At 44.2% G+C, this 21,603-nt stretch overlaps 1 protein-coding gene across 5 annotated transcripts in view; it reads left to right on the top strand.

Moving 5' to 3' along the window:
* Nucleotides 1-21,603, top strand: part of PRRX1 (paired related homeobox 1) — an 81,258-nt gene that overhangs the window by 36,659 nt on the left and 22,996 nt on the right. For all 5 annotated transcript variants that reach the window (XR_014512490.1, XM_083445405.1, XM_083445406.1 and 2 more), the window contains exon 2: nucleotides 19,938-20,113. Coding sequence is in view for 4 of the 5 variants with exons in the window: in XM_083445405.1 (XP_083301531.1) it covers nucleotides 19,938-20,113 (176 nt within the window). In the remaining variant the exon portion in view is untranslated. The remainder of the gene's footprint in view (nucleotides 1-19,937; nucleotides 20,114-21,603) is intronic.

The following is a 21,603-nucleotide window of genomic DNA, read 5'->3' as shown; positions in this document are numbered from 1 at the left end:
TCTGAAGCAAACTCAATACTCAGCCCTTCCACTTTTTCTTCTCTCCTGCCCTTTGATACATAATCATCTCCAAATACTCTGAGCATGACCACTTCATTTAGCTTGGAGGTAGTCACCCCAGCCTTCAAAGTCTATTAGAAAACTAGGCTAAAAACAGACACAATATATTCCCAGCAGCAGGGTGTTTTGGAAGAATTATTGTTGTTTTTACTCCAATGTTTCCTCTCCAGGGTTGAGGAAAGAAAGAAAGAAAGAAAGAAAGAAAGAAAGAAAGAAAGAAAGAAAGAAAGAAAGAAAGAAAAGAGTTCTGCATGGTGTTGATTGGCCGGCAACCCTGTTGCCATCACAAAATCTCCTCCTAAAAAAGAAAGTTTCCATTTATTATTGTCATAATCAGCACCATCAAGACAAGCAAATAAGTTGTACACATACATATGACATTTAAAAACACACAACATCAACAACAAAGAATGAGAATGCAGGTTCAGCTATTAGTCTTCACTAATGCAAGTTTGTTGGCCGAGTTAGCATTTGATTCACTGGTATGCACATCTGACATTTCAACTGTGAAGTTTGGAGTGTTGGAGAAAAGCAAATATATTTCCTTCTCTGAAGTTTCTAGTAAATGCATGTGTTACTTTAAACCACCAGAGGGCAATCCTTGTGTAGCAATCGAGCCAACACTTGTTTGTAAGCCTCTGTCTAAGTTAACTCCACCCCTTGAAGCTGAGCCATTTTGTTTATTGTTCTCTTCCAACTTGTTGAGACAAGATGTCTGCTGTTGCTTTCATTACTATTCACCCTGTAAATATTTCCTGCATGAATAAAGCCTTTGAACTCTATAAATTGTAAGTGATTATTCTGATCTAATTCACTCAAGCTGCAAGGTCTGCTAACATGGAGAAAGTCAAGTTCACACCAAGCCAGAGGGATCCCTATTTTAGCTCAGATTTTATACTATTTCTGCCTTCTCACAGCTCTTCACTTAGTACAAATAGTGACTGTTTTTTATCATAACAGAAAAGGCATGTAACTGAAATCTTGCATTGATGTGCACATTACACTAAAAAAATGATACATGCTTTTGAGTTGTGGTTCAGGTGATGTTTTGTTTGTAGGTGTAAGATGTTGGCTTGCAACTGATGGGCTTTGACCCACAATTTACTTAATTTGAGTTGTGCTGGTGATACTAGGTTAATCTTCTGGAGACTGAAGGAGATAGAGAAAGCATAACAACAAAAAAGAAGACAAATCGAAAGGGGGAAAGGGTGAATCTACACAGACAGAAAGATAGATGAAGTAAAATGTATAGTATCTGATTTAAAAAATAGAATTGGATTCCAAGTTCCTGGTTGGAGCGTAGGAAGGTTTTGGAAATAGAAAGGTTGGTGTAAGAGAAGGCAAGCTATTGAGTTGCAAAGTTGTTGTTGCTGGAAACCTACCCAGTAAGACTTTTGTGTTACCCAGTCAAGTATCCGCTGATCAAGCAGGAGATATCACAGTACATTTTGTATCGTTCTCTTGGATTAATTCAACAACAATTCTCTATGCTTTAGTCATTGTTTTTTAATTCCTGTGCTTGTGTCCCTTTCCTGCCTTATGCCTCCCTAATAAAAATCTTGGGGAGTTCTACAACCTCCATTTGCAGTAGCAAGCCAAAAGATATCACACTGACATCCAACAGGCACTTGTGTAGATCCAAGTCTCCCATGGAAATGAACAGAGACAAATTATTCTGCTGCTTGAACTTGGCCTTCAGAAACAGGACATGGTGTTGCAGTTTCTTTGAGGCCAGGTTTCACTAAGATCATGGTCTGTTGTGAGACTCTTGCTACTGGTTCCTTTCAAATTTAAATTGCAGAGCTTCCCAGATGTTCTGAATGAGCAATGAATGGTTCGTGGACTTGCAACAACTCTTGAACTCGTTACCCTCACACGACCATCCTGTTATCAAATACCTGTGTGGCTAGTGACTAAGAGACTGAGCTTTTGGATCAAGGTGTTTGCAGCTCATAAACTCACCCCAGTTTCACTAGGTGGCTTTAGGTGAGCCATCGTCTTTCAACCTCAGCCTCTGCAGTATATGACTATATGCAATATGACGTACAACCTCAAAGGGTTGTTGTGGATCTGAGAGCTGCTGAGATAATGTATCTGAAGCACTCTGAGCATTCTTAACTGCTATATAAATGTTGAGCGTGTATTAGTATAAGGCCACTCATTTCGCAGGCTGTACATGTTATTCTCACATAAATCAACGTGGGAATGACAAATGTACAGCATGTGTAACTAATGAACTTATCCCATCATTTGTTTCATTTAGAGTGCTTAAGAGCTCCTTTGGTTTGAAAGATGAAAGAGAACCCTAGTTGTATAACATGTAACAAATTAAAATCTCTCTGGAGGAGAGACTAACCATGAGACATTCAATTTTCCGTCCTAAATTAACTGCCTGATGCCAGACACATTATAGCTTATGAGTGTGTGAAGGTACATAATACCATTTTTTGAAGTCAAAGGCAAATTTGCTGCCAATAATACGCAGAGCTTTTGAAAGGCTGTAATTCCTCATTTAACCAATGCCAGTTGCAAGTACTTGGTGCTAAGGAATAATCCCCCCATGCCAAATAAAATACAGAGTAAGTCTGTGGTGCAGTTGTCAGCATATTGTTAGTTACAGGCTGAGTGACAGAAAGCATTCGGCAGGGAAGATAAATGTCTCCAAGTTGCCTGCCAAGTTCACTGAAAAGGGCCTTTTCTTCGACATTCTTTTCGGGGTGGAAAAATCTTTCCTGTTTTCATTCCCCCAGCAAACATTTAATGAGCTGTGTTTTACAAACCCATTAGAAGGGCTGTCTTAAACTGGCCCTAAGGCATTTGAAACATCTCTCTTTCTGTCCTGATCTATGTCACAAACTATTGAAAATGATACATTTTTCACAGGGAGAGCGTAAGCAACATGTGGCTGTTACAGACAGTAAGAACAGCAGGGTCAGGTTAGACTGAAGGTGCATCTAGTCCAGGGGTAAGCAACCTAAGGCCCATGGGCCACAAGCAGTCCATGGGGGTCATTTAACCGGCCTACGAGCCACCCCCGAACCAAGCTGCCTGCTTGGCTAGTCCCAGTGCACTGTGCTAAACTGGCACAGCGCGGTGTGGGGACTCGTATCCAGGGTGCCAGAAATCGTGTCTGCGCAGATGCGGGAATCACAGGTGCACACACGATCTGGCCCATAGAGGGATCTCTGCTGGAGTGAACTGGCCCAGGTGAGGTAAACCTTGCTGACCATAGATCTAGTCAGTTGGATGCTTGCAGGAAGTCTGTAAGGAGAACATGAAGCCAAGCTGTTGTTTGCACTCAGCACCGGGCATTCAGTGCTATATTGACTCTGAATGTTGAGGCTCTGCTTGACTTGGACTACTGCAATGCGCTCTACATGGGGCTACCTTTGAAGGTGACCCGGAAACTACAACTAATCCAGAATGCAGCAGTTAGATGGGTTTTCATTTTTTTTTAAATAATATTTTATTAAAATTTTCACAAAGTAATACAAACATAAAAAGAAGAAAAAAAAGAAAAAAAATACCAGAAAAAGTACAAAAAATAACAACAATTAAAAACAATTCCATCCTTCAAAACATATCTTGCATTAGCTTGTTTCTTGGACTTCCCCACACCTCCCCCCTTTGTATTCCAGTTCGATTGTTTGTTCAGCAAATCCTTTCCCTCTTTACCTTTATCTTAATTTTTTTCTTGATATTTTAACTTTACCTTTCCCTCTGTTTAACATTCCATTTCCTCCTAGTATTTCAAACCTTATTGCTATAAACCCCTTAACTTCAATCCAACATCATTCCATCATTCATTAATTTTACATTGTTTCTGTAAATAATCTTTAAATTTCTTCCAATCTTCTTCCACCATCTCTTCTCCCTGGTCTTGGATTCTGCCGGTCATTTCTGCTAATTCCATATAGTCCATCACCTTCATCTGCCAGAAGTTTTGGGTTTTCAGTCTCTTCCTCAGGGTAATCCAGGGAAAGGAGTAAACTATGAAAACAAGGAGTTGGAAATGTGAGGGTGCAGGCTATGGTCTGCTTGGGCTGGAAATATTTTGTTTTTTTCTCTCCTGCCTCTGCAGTGTCCCTCATGTTTTCCCTGAGGCAAGGTGAGGCAACTGCCTTGGGTGGGAGGATCCACATGAGCAGCAGATCCACATGAGCAGCTGAGGCTCACCCCTTGGAGGCTGGATGTGCTTTAGCTCCCCCCTCAATGCCAGAGGCCTCCTGGCAAATAGGAGTCACTGCTTTTCTCCACATCCTTGTTCCTGATGTATGGTAGATCTTTATTCCGTCCTCATTCCCAATGTAGAGATTCACTCACCTCTTCTTCCCTGGCAGAGAGGGGCACCATTTTGTGGTTTGCCCTGGTGCCAAAATGTATTGGGCGAGCCTTGCCCCAGAGGCACCAGGCATGGCTGGTCTCGTCCCTTGACCCACTCAGGAGCAGACCCAGATGATTCATGATGCACATTTGAAGCACACAACTTTGCCAGAATGGAGGTGGCAACTGCGGTTTGCTAAGGCTGCTGGAAACGGTAGTTCTGTGAGGGGGAAATTACAGTTCCCAGGATGCTTTGGGGGAAGTAATGCATTTTAAATTGAATATGTTTTAAATGTATTGTGTGGACTTGCAGATAGTGTCAAAGTGATCTCTTCATTCTGTCCTTATTCTTCCAGGTCTCCTTTCTGCAATAATATTACATCTCTCCACCCCAACCCCTGCAATTGGTGGTTCCCATCGGAATCCTTATAGACCAAATTTTCTTTTTTTAAATACATTTCCCCTTTAAGAATAAACGTGTGCTCCCTGACTCCAGCACACTGAAAAATCTTTTCGCACGCTTGTTTCTCCCCTCATTCCCTCTGAATTGTATGGTAAGCTAGGAGAAACTGTTTCAATAAGGAGCGATGAGTTTCGTCATCTCCCCTCATTTATTTCTCAGTTCTCAAGCTACCAGCACTCTTATCAGGGCTAATGCTTTTATTCTTCCACAGAAAAGGCAATGTTGTTGTTGTTTAGTCGTTTAGTCGTGTCCAACTCTTTGTGACCCCCTGGACCAGAGCATGCCAGGCACTCCTGTCTTCCACTGCCTCCCGCAGTTTGGTCAAACTCATGCTGGTAGCTTCGAGAACACTGTCCAACCATCTCGTCCTCTGTCGTCCTCTTCTCCTTGTGCCCTCCATCTTTCCCAACATCAGGGTCTTTTCCAGGGAGTCTTCTCTTCTCATGAGGTGGCCAAAGTATTGGAGCCTCAGCTTCAGGGTCTGTCCTTCCAGTGAGCACTCAGGGCTGATTTCCTTCAGAATGGATCGGTTTGATTTTCTTGCAGTCCATGGGACTCTCAAGAGTCTCCTCCAGCACCAGAATTCAAAAGCATCAATTCTTCGGCAATCAGCCTTCTTTATGGTCCAGCTCTCACTTCCATACATCACTACTGGGAAAACCATAACTATACACAGGCATAAAAACCCCACACAATTCTGCAGTATATATGTGATTCAATGGGAAGATATCCAGGGAACAGATTAGAAGACGATTGCTTTTTCTAATGAATTGGTCACCAAAGGTTGGTTTGTTTATTTTTTAATGATATGGATCACTCAGACCGGGACGGAGATCTGTATGTAGAGTGCAAGAGCTTGAAGCCCTTGTGTGGAAATGGTCGATGAAAAGCAGATATAAATTCAATGCCAGTTTCTTAATCCTCACTTTCTGTGGTGATGTTTGGCCCTTCTGCAAGGTGGCAACATGCAGTTATTTCAAAGAGAGCACTACCCAACTTTTAAGTGCCACAAATTCCAGAGGAACAGATGTGTGCATGCCAACTTGTGCTATTGAAATTAATGGGACTCAGAATGTGCTCTGCTTTGACTGGATGATGCCCCCACTTTTTACTCTGAAATTATTCCTCAGTTGTTTGTGGAATTGCATAGAAATAGCACAGACAATTCTCAACAGTACTGGAAATAGTCATACTAAAGGGGAGCATATAAATCTATGAAATAAACGAAACATACAAATTAAATTAATACAAATAATAATTACTCCGTCTATTTTTCTACAGGGAATTATGTTTTAAACAGCAGTCTTTGGAAACGTATATTACTCATCCTTGAGATTTAGAATCTCAAGATGGTCATTAGATTTCTGGCAGGAACCCAGGAACAATACGTTCCAAATATTCGTCATACCAAAAGGTTAAGAGATGTGAGATGTGAGTGTATTAGCGAAATGTGAAATCCATTTGTTGTTCATGATGGGTTAAAGTTTCCATCTCTGGGGTAACATTCCAGAGAAAGTGCTTTGCAAAGCCTCTGTTTGCTTACTCCCAAGGAATTACATTGACTTCAAAAAGATGTTAAGTTTCACTCCAGTCTTACTCATCTGTACAGAACTTCTTAGATTGCAATGCTGGAGTAATGAATGTTTGCCGCGCCACAATAATGTGCCATGTTACTTGGACACAGCAGTTGCTGTGCTCCCTCCCAGTGGTTTTCAACTTTTCCGAGTCCACAGCTCCCTCGACTGACCACATTCTTTCTGCGGCTCCCCTGTGGAAGCCACTTACCCTGGGGTTCCAGTAAAGGACGTGCGTAAGTGGGGATTTGCCTGTTCCGCCCCAGCCCCATTCTGCCCCGCCCCTTTTCCAGCGCCATTTTTGACACGTGCGTAAGTGGGAGAGCATGGGTTGATGGGAACCCAAGCAATGCCACGGCTCTGTGGGGCCCAGCTGATGCACTCCACATGGCAGCCCCAGCCTGCCTTTCCCAAAATTAGTGTGCACATCGTTTTGGGGAACTTACTTGCTGGCGCACACATCAATAAACCAATGGTTGTGGTATATTCTGATAGCCTCACTTGCCAACTGATCTGCTCAGTCTACAACCACTGGACCAACCACTATCTGGTGGTGGCAGTGGCAGCGGCTGCAGGGGGCAACCTTAACATTTGACTCAAATAATCCAGGATTAGTTGTGGTCTTGACCTTGGACTGTCATTAATTCCTGCCTCTAAGAGGAAAACGGCTTTCATATCTGTGGAGGGCTTCATGTTCAGGTTTGGCTTGGCTTTCGCCACTAGCTGACATGATTAATTTTCATATCTACGTATGTCATTTCTCTGTGTTTTTCTTTCTTTCTGGAATTAACACTTTCCAAATTCACTCAGTATTCGATCAATATTGAGGTCTCTGAATCATCCCTTTACCAACTGCCATGTGACTTTCACCTCTCCTCAATGTGATTGATTGCATTTATTTTCCTCATTTTTCTCCACGGAGCTCAAGGTGGTTTACATGGTTCTATGCCCTCCTCTCTTAATCCCCACAACCACCCTGTGAGGTAGGTTAAGATGAGAGCGAGGGATTAGCCCAAGGTCACCCAATGAACTTCAGGGTCAAGTGGGGATTTGAACCCTGGTCCAGGTCATGACACAATTATGCTAGAAGTTTCCCTCCCCTCCAAGTGCCAGCTGATAAAGCTGAGTGATTTTGTTCAGAAGGAAGTCCGTCCAGTTCCGTGGGGCTTATTATGTCTGAGTTAGTGTACTGAAAAGTGTGTAAGATTGCAGCCTTAGGTGTAGTCATATCCAGTGCGTTTTCCCCCTTAAAAAAATGTTTAGGGGTACTCTCATTTTGACTCAAGAAAACCACAATATTATAGTTCAAATCGGGAAAAATAAATATAGCAAATGTCCAAGTACAGTCATACCTTTGTCCAAGTACAGTCGTACCTTGGAAGTTGAACGGAATCTGTTCCAGAAGTCTGTTTGACTTCCAAAACATTCGGAAACCAAATCGTGGCTTCTGATTGGCTGTAGGAAGCTCCTGCAGCCAATCAGAGGCTATAGAAGCCCCATTGGACGTTCAGGTTCCAAAAGAACGTTTGCAAACCAGAACAATCACTTCTGGGTTTGTGGCGTTCAGGAGCCAAAACGTCCGAGTTCCAGGGCGTTTGGGATGCAAGGTACGACTGTACAAAGATTCACAAAATGTTTAGGGGTTTGCGTACCCCTGCGTCCCCCCAGAAAAAACCCACTGGTCATACCCATTGACACCAGGCTAATAATCTCCGCATAGCTCATTCACCCTACAAATTTCAGAGAGCTATTTTGGGACTAGTCAAATGATTTCCAAGTGTCCTTGACTCCAGATCTGCAGATGTGGAAGGGGGGAACAGGAGACCTTGGCAGCAAAGGGCAGAACGGTCTCCATCTAGTTTCAGAACTATTTATCTGAAAATGGCAAGACCATTAAGCTGCAGGAAAGCAACAAATAAGATTTTGCCCTGAACACTCTAATTTCAAAGAAACCAAAGAGATCCACCACACCAGCACGAGATGAAAGAGTCTTTATTCCTCATCCGTGGAATGTGTTGAGCTGCTTGTCTGCATTGAAAGACTAATGGAGCCTGGAATGCAATAAGCAGTCTCAGGTTGTGTTGTTATTGGATCTCATGCCTTCATTTCTTGAGTCCTAGTCAAGACAGATTTTGCCAAAGGGACCCATAAAGCATATTAGTGGTTCAGAGCTCACTTTCTAAATGAAAATCCGCTTACGGTTCCAACAAGATCTTGGTATTATCCTGGGAACCTGCCTCATTTAAGCAAATAAGATTCATTTCTGTTCTTTTATATAATAAGAGTGTTGCCTTTGGTGGCCTGACCCTTTGCTCCAGCTCGTATTTTTGTCTTTCATTACCCTGTAACACCCAATCAGTGCTGGTGAATTACAGCATTGCTGCTCTCTTCCTGGCTATTTGCAGAGTTGGCAAGGAAGGTGATCTGGAGCCAAACATTCTTGCGTTTGTGAACTGAGCATTTGAATGACATACAGATGGAATCTTTATTAAAATGAGATTTTGTTTTTGTTGACCTGCGAATCCAGCTGGCAATGGCATTCCAAAGACTGCTTTCTGTATGACACACGCAAGTCCCTGGTGGTTCCTACAAAACAAGTCAAAATGAAATTCCAGCTACAGTTAACCCAGGTCTAAGTAATAAGGGAACATCCCAAAAGCAGATCTAGGATGAAATGACCAAAGGCATTTCTTCTTCTTCTTTAGTGATCACTTGTAGCCGTTTAAGATTGTCTTCCATAAACACAGTTTTAGCAATGAGTCCGTAAGTGACTGTGGAGGCCAATTCTGTGTCCATACATCCTTCCACAGTGGGGACATTGGCTTCTGGGCGGGAGCTGATCCCGGTGAGGGTTCGCCAAGCGTGCCTTCCTCTTAGCAGGTTTCTCCCTTGCGTCCTGAGTTCGAGTGTCTTCAAAGCCCATGACTCCTTTGGTAAAGGCTGTTCTTCAACTGGAGCCCTCGCAGGCCAACGTTTCCCAGTTGTCAGTGTTTACGCTACATTTTTTAGATTTGCCTTGAGACAGTCTTTAAACCTCTTTTGTTGACCACCAGCATTACGCTTTCTATTTTTAAGTTCGGGGTACTATAGTTGCTTTGGAAGATGATCATCAGGCATCCGCACCACATGACCAGTCCAACGAAGTTGATGTTGAAGAATCATTGCTTCAACACCGGTGATATTTGCTTTTTCCAGTACACTGATGTGTAAAATTTTTCAGAGACACCGTTGATGGAATCTTTCGAGGAGTTGGAGATGGCGTTTATAAGTGGTCCATGTTTCACAAGTGTATAGTAAGGTTGGTAGTACAATAGCTTTGTAAACAAGCATTTTGGTTTCCATGGACTAATTTAGTCATGCGCCTTTCAGGTTTAGCCGCAAAATCTGGTAGTACCTGTCATAAGATGACTGGATAGAAAATCTATATACAAGACAGGGCTCTCATCTTAAGATTTTTAAGCCACCCTCCTTTTAACTAATTAATCAGTTAACTGATTGATTAAATAAATAAATGTACATATTACCAAAACCTGAATATAGGGACCTGTTCAAGTTACTGTCAGTCTTGTAGCTATTAAAAGCACAGGAGCCCTGCCAGAAAAAAGTTGGCAGCTCAGCTGGAGAATTTTGCTTGGCAATTAATCATTTCCACCCATTATGATCTGAAATTATGACTTGACGTGGTTGCCCCCCACCCCCACCCCTCAGCCAGAGCTTGATTAGCATTATGTGTCCCTCGACTTTGCTTACATCCTACATCTTAAGCCTTGCTTTTCTACAGAGATTTCCTTCTGGGTTATGAGGTCACCGTGTTCCCAGAATGTCATAATTTATTTGCGCGTATCTTGCAGATTGTAGAATCATGTGTGCGGTATTTGCCAGAATTCTTTATGTGCTCTATACTTCACGTTTTATAACGGCTTTAATAGGAATGGGATGCTGCCCCATGGAAAATTGTGACGACCACAAAAATTGCCGCAAAGGAGGAAGCTATGGGAGGAAACTTGCTTGGTGAAGGAATTTAACAGATCTTTCTGTAGTTTGTGAGTGAATCTTTTCAGGCACAGCGTTGCACATCTGGACTTTGACCATGACCGACTGCCAGATTCCTCTCAGCTCATCCCCACTCCACTCTCATATTGCTGCTTTTATCATATCTCTGTCACTGCAGCTTGCCCTAGCCTTAAAACAGCCAGTAAATCAAGGGCATCCTTCTGGAAGCAGGGGCACCGTGTTCAGTCCTGTGATGTGGGGTCAGCCATGTGGATCATCTGGTGCAGAGTGATGGGCCAGCAGAAGTAGGCAGCTGTAGTGAACATATGGGATGCCGCAATGGGGCTTTGTGAACAGCCCTTAGACGCCCATGGTGGCATGTTCTTGCTAGTCTCTCCATCTATCTCTCTATCACTGCCTGTGAACCAAACCTCATTTGCCCAAATCAGCCTGTTAGAATGTATATTAAAGAAGAAAAAATGGGATGTCATATGTATACAAGAAACACATATATCCAAAACACATGTAAGGGTGTTAAAAAATATGAGACTAGGACAGGAATATATAGCATCTGGACTGGAAAGAAAGAGGGGAGTGGTCATCTATGTAAATACAGTGTTGAAATCTCAAATGTTATTCCAAGATGATGAAGGTAGAGTACTTGGAGTAGAAATACAAACAAAAGAAGGGAAAATCATAGTGGTGGGAATATATGCTCTGAATAGTAAAAAAGATGAATTTTTTAGAAATTGGAAGAGAGATTATGGGATAATGTGGATGAAAATATAGTAATTATGGGAGATTTTAATGGGGTGACATCGATAGAAATGGACACAACGCAAAGAGAAAAAATGTTGAGTTCAGGTAGATTACCACTCGCCTTTTTCCACTTAATTGAGAATTTTAATTTCTATGATGCCTGGAGAACAAAAAATCCAAGGGCTAAAGACATAACCCATTACTCGGAGGCGAAAAAATCTGGAGGACGAATCAATATGGCTATCCAAAAAGCTGATGTTGAGTTTAGAAAAAGCAGAGATACTGAATAGATCGATATCAGCCTAAATGATACAAATGACTTTGTTGCAACCTGAATAAAGCATGCAAGATTTTGGAAAACAGGGAAATTGCATTATAATGATCAAGGAACGCACAAAGCATGGCTAGGTTTATAGCCAGCCGTTTCTAGTAGTTACAGAGTCTTTTTCCCCTCCCATTTCCTGGGGCAAAGGAAGCACATTCATTTTGTAACAACTGCTGGGGGGGATTTTACAGGGAAAGAGCAATGTCCTTTTTATATTTTATTTATGATTTTCAGTTTTATACATTTCAATAATTTTACAATCATTTTAACATTTCAAAGCTCGACTTCCTTCCCCCTCTTTCTGCGGTTCCTTAAATGTATTTTTAATATTTTCTGCATATCCAAGTTAACTTAATTTGCTCATTTATCCATCTACTTTAAATATATACTCTTATAAAACCGCAGGTTATTCCAATAATCCTGCCAATGTTCTTATCTGTAAATATTCCATGAACCATTTCCATTGTTTGATAAAAAGTTTGTTATCTTGATTTCTTATTTTTCCGGTAAGTTTAGCCAATTCTGCATACAGTGGTACCTCGGGTTATGAACTTAATTTGTTCTGGAGGTCCGTTCTTAACCTGAAACTGTTCTTAACCTGAGGCACGCTTTTGGTAATGGGGTCTCTTGCTGCTGCTGTGCCGCGGGCACACAATTTCCGTTCTCATCCTGGGGCAAAGTTCTCAAACCGAGGTACTACTTCCGGGTTAGCGGAGATTGTAACCCAAAGTGTTTGTAACCCGAAGCGTTTGTAACCTGAGGTACCACTGTATTCCGTAAATTGGGAAAGAGCAACATCTGTATCACAAAAAGCAAACCATCCACTGCTCCCCCAACATTCATGCCATTTTGAAAGATGCACCCATCTCCGCCTCCCTTTTTCTGATAGAACTTTTAAAAAAGTTAATCTTGTGAAAAAGTGCACTTGAGATTTTTTTCAGAGCAAATTACAGTGGTACCTCTGGTTGCGAACGGGATCCGTTCTGGAGCCCTGTTCACATCATGAGCAGAACGCAACTTGCATCTGTGCGGGTCGCGATCTGCCGCTTCTGCGCATGTGTGTGACGTCATTCTGAGCGTCTGCGCATGTGCGAGCGGCAAAACCTGGAAGTAACCCATTCCATTACTTCCGGGTTGCCGCGGGACTCAACCTGAAAAGACGTAATCTAGAATCATAGAATCATAGAGTTGGAAGAGACCACAAGGGCCATCGAGTCCAACCCCCTGCCAAGCAGGAAACACCATCAGAGCACTCCTGACATATGGTTGTCAAGCCTCTGCTTAAAGACCTCCAAAGAAGGAGACCCCACCACACTCCTTGGCAGCAAATTCCACTGCCGAACAGCTCTTACTGTCAGGAAGTTCTTTCTAATGTTTAGGTGGAATCTTCTTTCTTGTCGTTTGGATCCATTGCTCCGTGTCCGCTTCTCTGGAGCAGCAGAAAACAACCTTTCTCCCTCCTCTATGTGACATCCTTTTATATATTTGACCATGGCTATCATATCACCCCTTAACCTCCTCTTCTCCAGGCTAAACATGCCCAGCTCCCTTAGCCGTTCCTCATAAGGCATCGTTTGCAGGCCTTTGACCATTTTGGTTGCCCTCCTCTGGACACGTTCCAGTTTGTCAGTGTCCTTCTTGAACTGTGGTGCCCAGAACTGGACACAGTACTCCAGGTGAGGTCTGACCAGAACCTGAACCGAACGTAACAAGAGGTATGACTCTATATGCATATGATCACTGTTCCTAATCCGTGAAAAAATATCCTAAACTGACAGCAAGAAAAATGAATGTCAGTGCTTCCGACAAAATATACAACTCAAATAGCATCAATCACATCTGAAAATTTTCCAATCTATTCACTTCATATACATTTCTTACTTTCACTATTACCTTTAAGTCTCATAACTAATATCTCTATTCTTTCTCTACCTTGCAATATTTCATATATTTCTCCTTACAAAACTTCTTGTAGTCCTACTAGTGCAATTGGTTGATTACAGTTGCTCTTCAAATAGTTCATATATTTCTTCCAGTTATTCTAGCAGAGCGGGTTTACTGTCCAGTGGAGCTGAGTGGCATAGGCAGTGTCAGATGTAAGGTAAAGGTAAAGGGACCCCTGACCATTAGGTCCAGTCATGGCCGACTTTGGGGTTGCGGCACTCATCTCGCTTTATTGGCCGAGGGAGCCAGCGTACAGCTTCCGGGTCATGTGGCCAGCAGGACTAAGCCGCTTCTGGCGAACCAGAGCAGCGCATGGAAACACCGTTTACCTTCCCGCCAGAGTGGTACCTATTTATCTACTTGCACTTTGACGTGCTTTTGAACTGCTAGGTTGACAGGAGCAGGGACTGAGCAAGAGGAGCTCACCCTGTCGCGGGGATTCGAAACGCCAACCTTCTGATCGGCAAGTCCTAGGCTCTGTGGTTTAACCCACAGCGCCACCCGCATCCCAGTGTCAGATGTATAGGGAAACAAACAGCTGGCTTAAATAATGTGCCTAGTTGCTTGCCTTCTTAGTCAAACTTTCTCCCTTAGAGCTATTTCCCTCCCAGAGAGAGTATTCATGTGAAAAATTCTAGCAGGAAAGGAAAGGAAAGCCACCCAAACGATTTTCAAACACTTCCATTCACTCCAGCAATGTTGACGATGAAAGTAAAAAAAATGTCTGGAAAAATCAACTGTGGTAGTTTTATTAGATTAAAAGACCAAACACTTGCATGAACTGTATAATTTTCGTATTTTATTTAGCAGCTTGCAGAACATGTCATTGCAGTTTGAAACTTGGATTTGACTTGTGGGTATGAAACGGATGCCAAGGACAAATGTCCCATTTGCCTAATAGATGAGACACCTCTCTGCTAGCAGATGTGGGGCCAATTGACTATATTTTGCTTCTTAGTAATTTCTTTCAGTCGCATAAGGCTTTGATCAGTTCAGGGATCTGTGCCTTTTTAACATGATACTTTCCCCAGAAGCTGCAGTAGATTTTTTTAAAAAAAACAAAGCTTATTAACAGCTGGAGAATTTTGGCGACCCTTCCAAGGCAGGCATTCTCTGTGTTTTTTAAATTTATTTTCATCCCTCTGCTGTCTTCCTCTTCGGAAGAATTTGAAAACTCAATTCAGCACAAGACAACCTGAGACTTACAGAGTATGATTCAAGACCAAACTAGACATGACACCAAATGCTGCATCTTTGCATTTAACATGCAGGTTTTGTTTTTTGTTTTGTTAAAACTTCAAATTTCATCAGTGGCAGGATCGGGGCTGGGTGGCTGATAGCAGGATGAGAACAGGCATGGAGAATAAATTTAACCCTTTCCTCCTCTGCTTTGGTCCCGAAGAAAATTCTTCCTCTGAAGCTAGTACAGTGGTACCTCAGGTTACAGACGCTTCAGGTTACAGACTCTGCTAACCAAGAAATAGTACCTTGGGTTAAGAACTTTGCTTCAGGATGAGAACAGAAATCATGTGGTTGCAGCAGGCCCCACTAGCTAAAGTGGTACCTCAGGTTAAGAACAGTTTAAATAATAATAATAATAATAATAATAATAATAATAATAATAATAATAATATATTTATAACCCGCCCATCTGGCTGAGTCTCCCCAGCCACTCTGGGTGGCTCCCAATCACATATTAAAAGCAATACGGCATTAAATATTAAAAACTTCCCTAAACAGGGTCGTCTTCAGATGTCTTTTAAAAATAGGATAACTGCTTATTTCCTCGACATCTGAAGGGAGGGTGTTCCACAGGGTGGGTGCCACTACCAAGAAGGCCCTCTGTCTGGTTCCCTGTAGCCTCACTTCTCTCAATGAGGGAACTGCCAGAAGGCCCTCAGCGCTGGATCTCAGTGTCCGTGCTGAACGATGGGGGTGGAGATGCTCCTTCAGGTATACAGGACTGAGGCCGTTTAGGGCTTTAAAGGTCAGCACCAACACTTTGAATTGTGCTCGGAAACGTACTGGGAGCCAATGCAGATCTCTCAGGACTGTTGTTATGTGGTCCCGGCGGCCACCCCCAGTCACCAGTCTAGCTGACGCATTCTGGATTAATTGCAGTTACCGGGTCACCTTCAAAGGTAACCCCACCTAGAGCACATTGCAGTAGTCCAAGCAGGAGATAACTAGAGCATGCACCACTCTGGCGAGACAGTCGGCGCGCAGGTAGGGTCTTAGCCTGCGTACCAGATGGAGCTGGTAGACAGCCGCCCTGGACATAGAATAACCTGCACCTCCATGGACAGCTGTGAGTCCAGAATTACTCCCAGGCTGCGCACCTGGTCCTTCAGGGGCACAGTTACCCCATTCAGGACCAGGGAGTCCCCCACACCCGCCCGCCCCCTGTCCCCCCAAAACAGTACTTCTGTCTTGTCAGGATTCAACCTCAATCTGTTAGCCGCCATCCATCCTCCAACCGCCTCCAGGCACTCACACAGGACCTTCACTGCCTTCACTGGTTCCGATTTAAAGGAGAGGTAGAGTTTCAGGTTAAGAACGAACCTCTGGAACGAATTAAGTTCTTAACCAGAGGTACCACTGTATTAGCATTGGTTAGGAAACTTTCCAAGTCAAAAGCCTTGGGTTGAACCCATATTTTCCAGGTAAAGGATCTTGCATGATAAGACTGGGAAGGAAAGTCACCGCCAGTCTGAGGACACAGTATTGAACAAGAAAGAACCAGTCACCTTTATATAAGACTGTTTCACATGTTGCATGCATCAAAATTCCCAGGTGTTAGTGAAAGATGTACAGTATAGCTGTGAGCCAGGAAATGCTATTTGAGACTGATAACCCACAACGACGTGCTTTGATATCTGCTCTCAGTTGAATGGCAAACAGAAGAATGAATGGATTCTGCTTTCCCACTGAGATCAGCTGGTGTCTGTATCAGAGAGCCTTTTTTTCCTTTCAAAGGTAAAGGACCCCTGAACGTTAGGTCCAGTCGCAAACGACTCTGGGGTTGCGGCACTCATCTTGCTTTACTGGCTGAGGGAGCCGGCGTACAGCTTCCGGGTCTTGTGGCCAGCATGACTAAGCCGCTTCTGGCGAACCAGAGCAGTGCACGGAAACGCCGTTTACCTTCCCGCCGGAGCGATACCTATTTATCTCCTTGCACTTTGACGTGCTTTTGAACTGCTAGGTTGGCAGGAGCTGGGACTGAGCAACAGGAGCTCACCCCGTCACAGGCATTCGAACCACCGACCTTCTGATCGGCAAGCCCAAGGCTCTGTGGTTTAGACCACAGCGCCACCTGCATCTCAACAGAATAAGAAATTAACTATGGGAGGTGGGGAAGCAAAGGCACTTGCTTAAATAAGCGTCACACATATATTTTTACCACTACCTTTTCGTGTCTTAATTCTTGCCCTCTCTAGGCATTCTCCCCTGTCATAAATGTTCCTGGCTCCTTACACAGTACACAAAGCATGAGCATCCGAGAAAGTAGCAATGATGTTGCTCAAAGTATAAAATCTGGCTTTCAGTGCATTCCTCATGACTTCTAAGGGCAAATCTACAATGCAGTCATGAGTGAGAAACTAGCCATGGGAGAGAGAATGGAAAAGGAACAGAGTGGGGAGGCAGGTGTTGAGAATTCCGTTCCACCTTAAGGAACAAACATGGGATTGTTACGTGTCACATGTCTGTTTACATTCCAGTACAGTATGCTGGGAACTTCTGTTGTGTGTATAGCTTTTGCTTTAGCTGTTCTCTCTGAGACGACGTGAGAGAGAGAGACGACATGTTTATTTGTCCTGATTTATGATTAATAAATCTGTAGTTGTAGTATCCTTCCATAAGCCTCATGCCTCACGTTGAGTTGTTGGCATCTATCTATCCCAAAAGACAATGGAGTGCACCTCCAAGGGTGAAGTCAAACCATTGGGCTAGCAGCACTGAAGTGACCTCCCTGGGGCAGTATGTATTGTTGGGAAACTGTGTACGTGCAGCTACTCACACAGAGTCAATTAAGGTTTGGCAGACAGCCAGAAGGTCATGTGAAGGAGTTAGTCTGCCTGGTGATAACAGAGGCATGGAGACAGCTCCCTGATTGGTCAGGCTCTCTCAAGGGAGTGATAATTAAAGGCCTACTAACTGGAATGTGTTAGTTCAGTGTTTGGAGTTCAGTGTTCAGAGTTTTGTGTCAGGGTAGGAGTTGTGAGTCGTGTATAGGAGAGTAAGCTAAATATCCATGTTCTGTTCCTGTAAATAGTTCACTGTATATAATAAACACCTAACTACAAGTTCCTGCTTCCTGCTTCGTCTATCCTGTCTGCAGCCAAGTCGCCAATTGCTTCCGTGGATTCTGCGTTGACTTTGCTAGGTCTGGCTAAGGTCCTGCAACTAGTCGGAAAGTTGCGAAACATCAATAGGTTTTGCCAATATGTATGGAGATCCTGGGCTGCCCAGATGACAAGACTCTTGGCCTGGCTGATGTGGTCCAAAGGAAAGCAGAGCAATACGTTTGGCACCAGCTTGGCTGCAATCAGGGAACATGCAAAAAGCAGAGAGCAAAAAGTTCTGCAGTACCTTGAAGTCTAACCATTTTTTAATGACGTCAGCTTTGGTGGAGACAGTGGCAGAGAAAGGGGTGTGTGGAGGGGGCGGGCCGCCTTGGGTGTCATTCCTGAGGGAGGGTTTGACACCCCCCCCGGGCATATCACTGCTGGGCCAATAGGGATGCCCATAGGAACGGGAAATGTGACTCCCATAGAGATGGGGTGCGCTGTGGGGCCTCAGCCGCCCTACAGCTGGGGGGGGGGGAGGCAGCGGGCGGACAGCGGATGGGATGGGGCGCGCGGTGCCCATAGGGATGGGCTGTCCCTATGGGTGCCATGGGCGGTTCGCGCCACCCCAGGTGCCCGAGAGGCTTCCCCTGCAGCTGGGTGGAGAACAGTTTGCTTCATGAGATACATGTGTTGCCCCAAGTTGGTAGAAATAGCTATACATGGTTGTGGGGGCAGAACATTGAAAGCAGTGAGGTTAGAGGCCAATGCAAAAAGTCCAGCCTGTAATAGGAGAGGCCTAGGACTCTCGTCGGACGCGGGTGGCGCTGTGGGTTAAAGCCTCAGTGCCTAGGGCTTGCCGATTGAAAGGTCGGCGGTTCGAATCCCCACGGCGGGGTGCACTCCCGTTGTTCGGTCCCAGCGCCTGCCAACCTAGCAGTTCGAAAGCACTCCTGGGTGCAAGTAGATAAATAGGGACCGCTTACTAGCGGGAAGGTAAACGGCGTTTCCGTGTGCGGCTCTGGCTCGCCAGAGCAGCGATGTCACGCTGGCCATGTGACCCGGAAGTGTCTTCGGACAGCGCTGGCCCTTGGCCTCTTTGAGTGAGATGGGTGCACAACCCTAGAGTCTGTCAAGACTGGCCCGTACGGGCAGGGGTACCTTTACCTTACTAGGACTCTCGTACCTACGGGACCGCCTCTCCTGGTACGCCCCACAGAGGACCTTAAGGTCCATATATATAGCAACACCCTAGAGGTCCCGGGCCCTAAGGAAATTAGATTAGCCTCAACCGGAGCCAGGGCCTTTTCAACTCTGGCTCCGGCCTGGTGGAACGCTCTGTCTCTTGAGACCAGGGCCCTGCAGGATCTGATCTCTTTCCGCAGGGCCTGTAAGACAGAGTTGTTCCACCTGGCCTTTGGCTTAGAATCAGTTTGATTCCCTCCCCCTCTTTCTTTTTCCTTTCTCCTCCTATGAAGAGATTGCCCCCCTAATGTTTTAATGTTGTATCTTAATCTTTTAAATTGTATTTTAATCAACTTGTTTTTATAATTGGTTGTTAGCCGCCCTGAGCCCGGTCTTGGCTGGGCAGGGTGGGGTATAAATAAAATTATTATTATTATTATTATTATTATTATTATTATTATTATTATTAATGCCATTGCTGCAGTGTCCATTCAATATGCAATTGCCTTCCCAATGCTAGGATACTTAACAAATGTAGAGAAAGTTACAGGTAGGTAGCCGTGTTGGTCTGCCGTAGACGAAATAAAATAAAATAATAATTAAAAAATTCCTTCCAGTAGCACCTTAGAGACCAACTAAGTTAGTTATTGGTATGAGCTTTCGTTTGCATGCACACTTCTTCAGATACCAGAAATAAAGAAAGCTGTAGAGAAATAAAGAGTTGTTGTCTCTATTCAAGCCACAGGTGAATGTATTTAAACAGAAGTCATTAAGAGGGATGATGAACCCAGTGGCGTAGCGTGGGGGGTGCAGGGGGGGCCGGCCGCACTGGGCGCAACATCTGGGGGTTAGGGTTAGGGTGCGCAAATCCACGGGTTAGGGGGCGCAAATTACTTGCCTTGCCCCGGATGCTGACAACCCACGCTACGCCACTGCATGAACCATCTGCTCCCAATGAAGACAGACCTCTTGACCTGTAAAATCCCCTCCAGAATAACCATCTTCTCTGCTTTCTGCTTTGCCAGGTGACCAGCTAAATTCTGAAGAGAAGAAGAAGAGAAAGCAGAGAAGGAACCGAACTACCTTCAACAGCAGTCAGCTGCAGGCCCTGGAGAGAGTTTTTGAGCGGACACACTATCCGGATGCCTTTGTACGAGAAGACCTTGCGCGCCGGGTCAACCTCACTGAAGCCAGGGTCCAGGTAATTAATCTTGCCTTGATCGCAACACACATGACCCAAGAGATAGCTTATGAGGGCAATAGGCTATAGGAACAGCTGTGGTGACATAGATAAAGAACCCTCAGGGGGATGCTGTTAATAACTGCAAATGTTTTGCATTTAATTTAGTACCGTATTTGAGCAATCTCATATATGTGTTAAGGAGAGGATAAGGCTGTCCATTGCAACGCGTCCACTCTTGGAAGCACTGTGTCTCCCAATACCAGTTTCTGAGAATCAAAAGAGGGAAGAGAGGCTGTGGTACCCAGGTCTTGCTTTTGGGCTTCCTAGAGGCATCTGATTGGTCGCTGGAAGAACAAGATGCTGGACCGAGTGTGCTTTTGATCCGTTCTAGTAGGGCTCTTCTACTGGCAAATGAGGGCTCATCCACACTTGTCCCACGCCTAGAAAGCACAGGTACTAGAGGCATGGGTGTATGAAGTGGGGGGCGGAGGGGGCGGTCTGCCCCGGGTGCCACTCTGGGGGGTGACAAGGTGGCCCCTGGCTCTCCCCAGCTGTAGAGCAGCCAAGGGCACACACAGTCAGTATGGGCGCGGTTCGAGCGGCGTCCGTATGGGCTGCTGCTTACATGGCGACCGTATGGGATGCCGCACATGCGCAGTCCGTACGGACGTCACACATGCATCACCAGGTGGCTTGCCCCACCCCAGGTGCTGAAGAAAGTTCCTCCGCCACTGCCGAGAGGTTTTCTGTTTCCCCCCCAGGAAACCTGCTGGTTACCGCTGAATTGGAGAAAATGCCAGTTGTCCCGATGGACATTTACTGTGATTCAGCGGCAAAAAGCGGCTTTCCCCAGGGGAAGGGGAAGCGTGGACAAGCCCTGAGCTACAGATATGGCAATTTGGAAAAGAAAGGATAAAAATAATTTTAGTTTCTCTACTCAAGGTTGCTATTGATGGTAATTTTCTGGGTTTGCTTTAAAACTGGACTGTGAGGCTGGAAAGTAACATATCTGATGGATCTTATTCTCCCCAGTCTTTCTTTCTTTCTTTCTTTCTTTCTTTCTTTCTTTCTTTCTTTCTTTCTCCCTCCCTCCCTCCCTCCCTCCCTCCCTCCCTCTGTCACAGATGAAAAGCCACTCTTTGAAAAGGACATTTAGCTTTGGAACTCTTAGTCTTTTAAAAAATTCTCCCCCTCCTCCTCCTCCTCCTCCTCCTCCTTCTTCTTTTCATTATTTTCAATTTTATACATTTCAATAATTTCACAATCATTTTAACAATTCAAAACTTGACTTCCTTCCCCCTCTTTCTGTAGTTCCTTAAATTTGTTTTTTAAATGTTTTTGTGCATATCCAAATTAACTTAATTTCCTCATTTATTCATCTACTTTAAATACATACTCTTACAAAACTGCAGGTTATTACAATAGTTGTGCCAATGTTCTTCTCAAACAGAATAGTTATTGAAGTGATATGCTGGAGATGTAACAGAGAAATTCGGTCTTATTTGCAT

This window comes from Podarcis tiliguerta, assembly GCF_965153285.1.
Source record: "Podarcis tiliguerta genome assembly, chromosome: 6".
Taxonomy (NCBI): Eukaryota; Metazoa; Chordata; class Lepidosauria; order Squamata; family Lacertidae; genus Podarcis; species Podarcis tiliguerta.
This window is presented reverse-complemented; position numbering and strand designations above follow the sequence as displayed.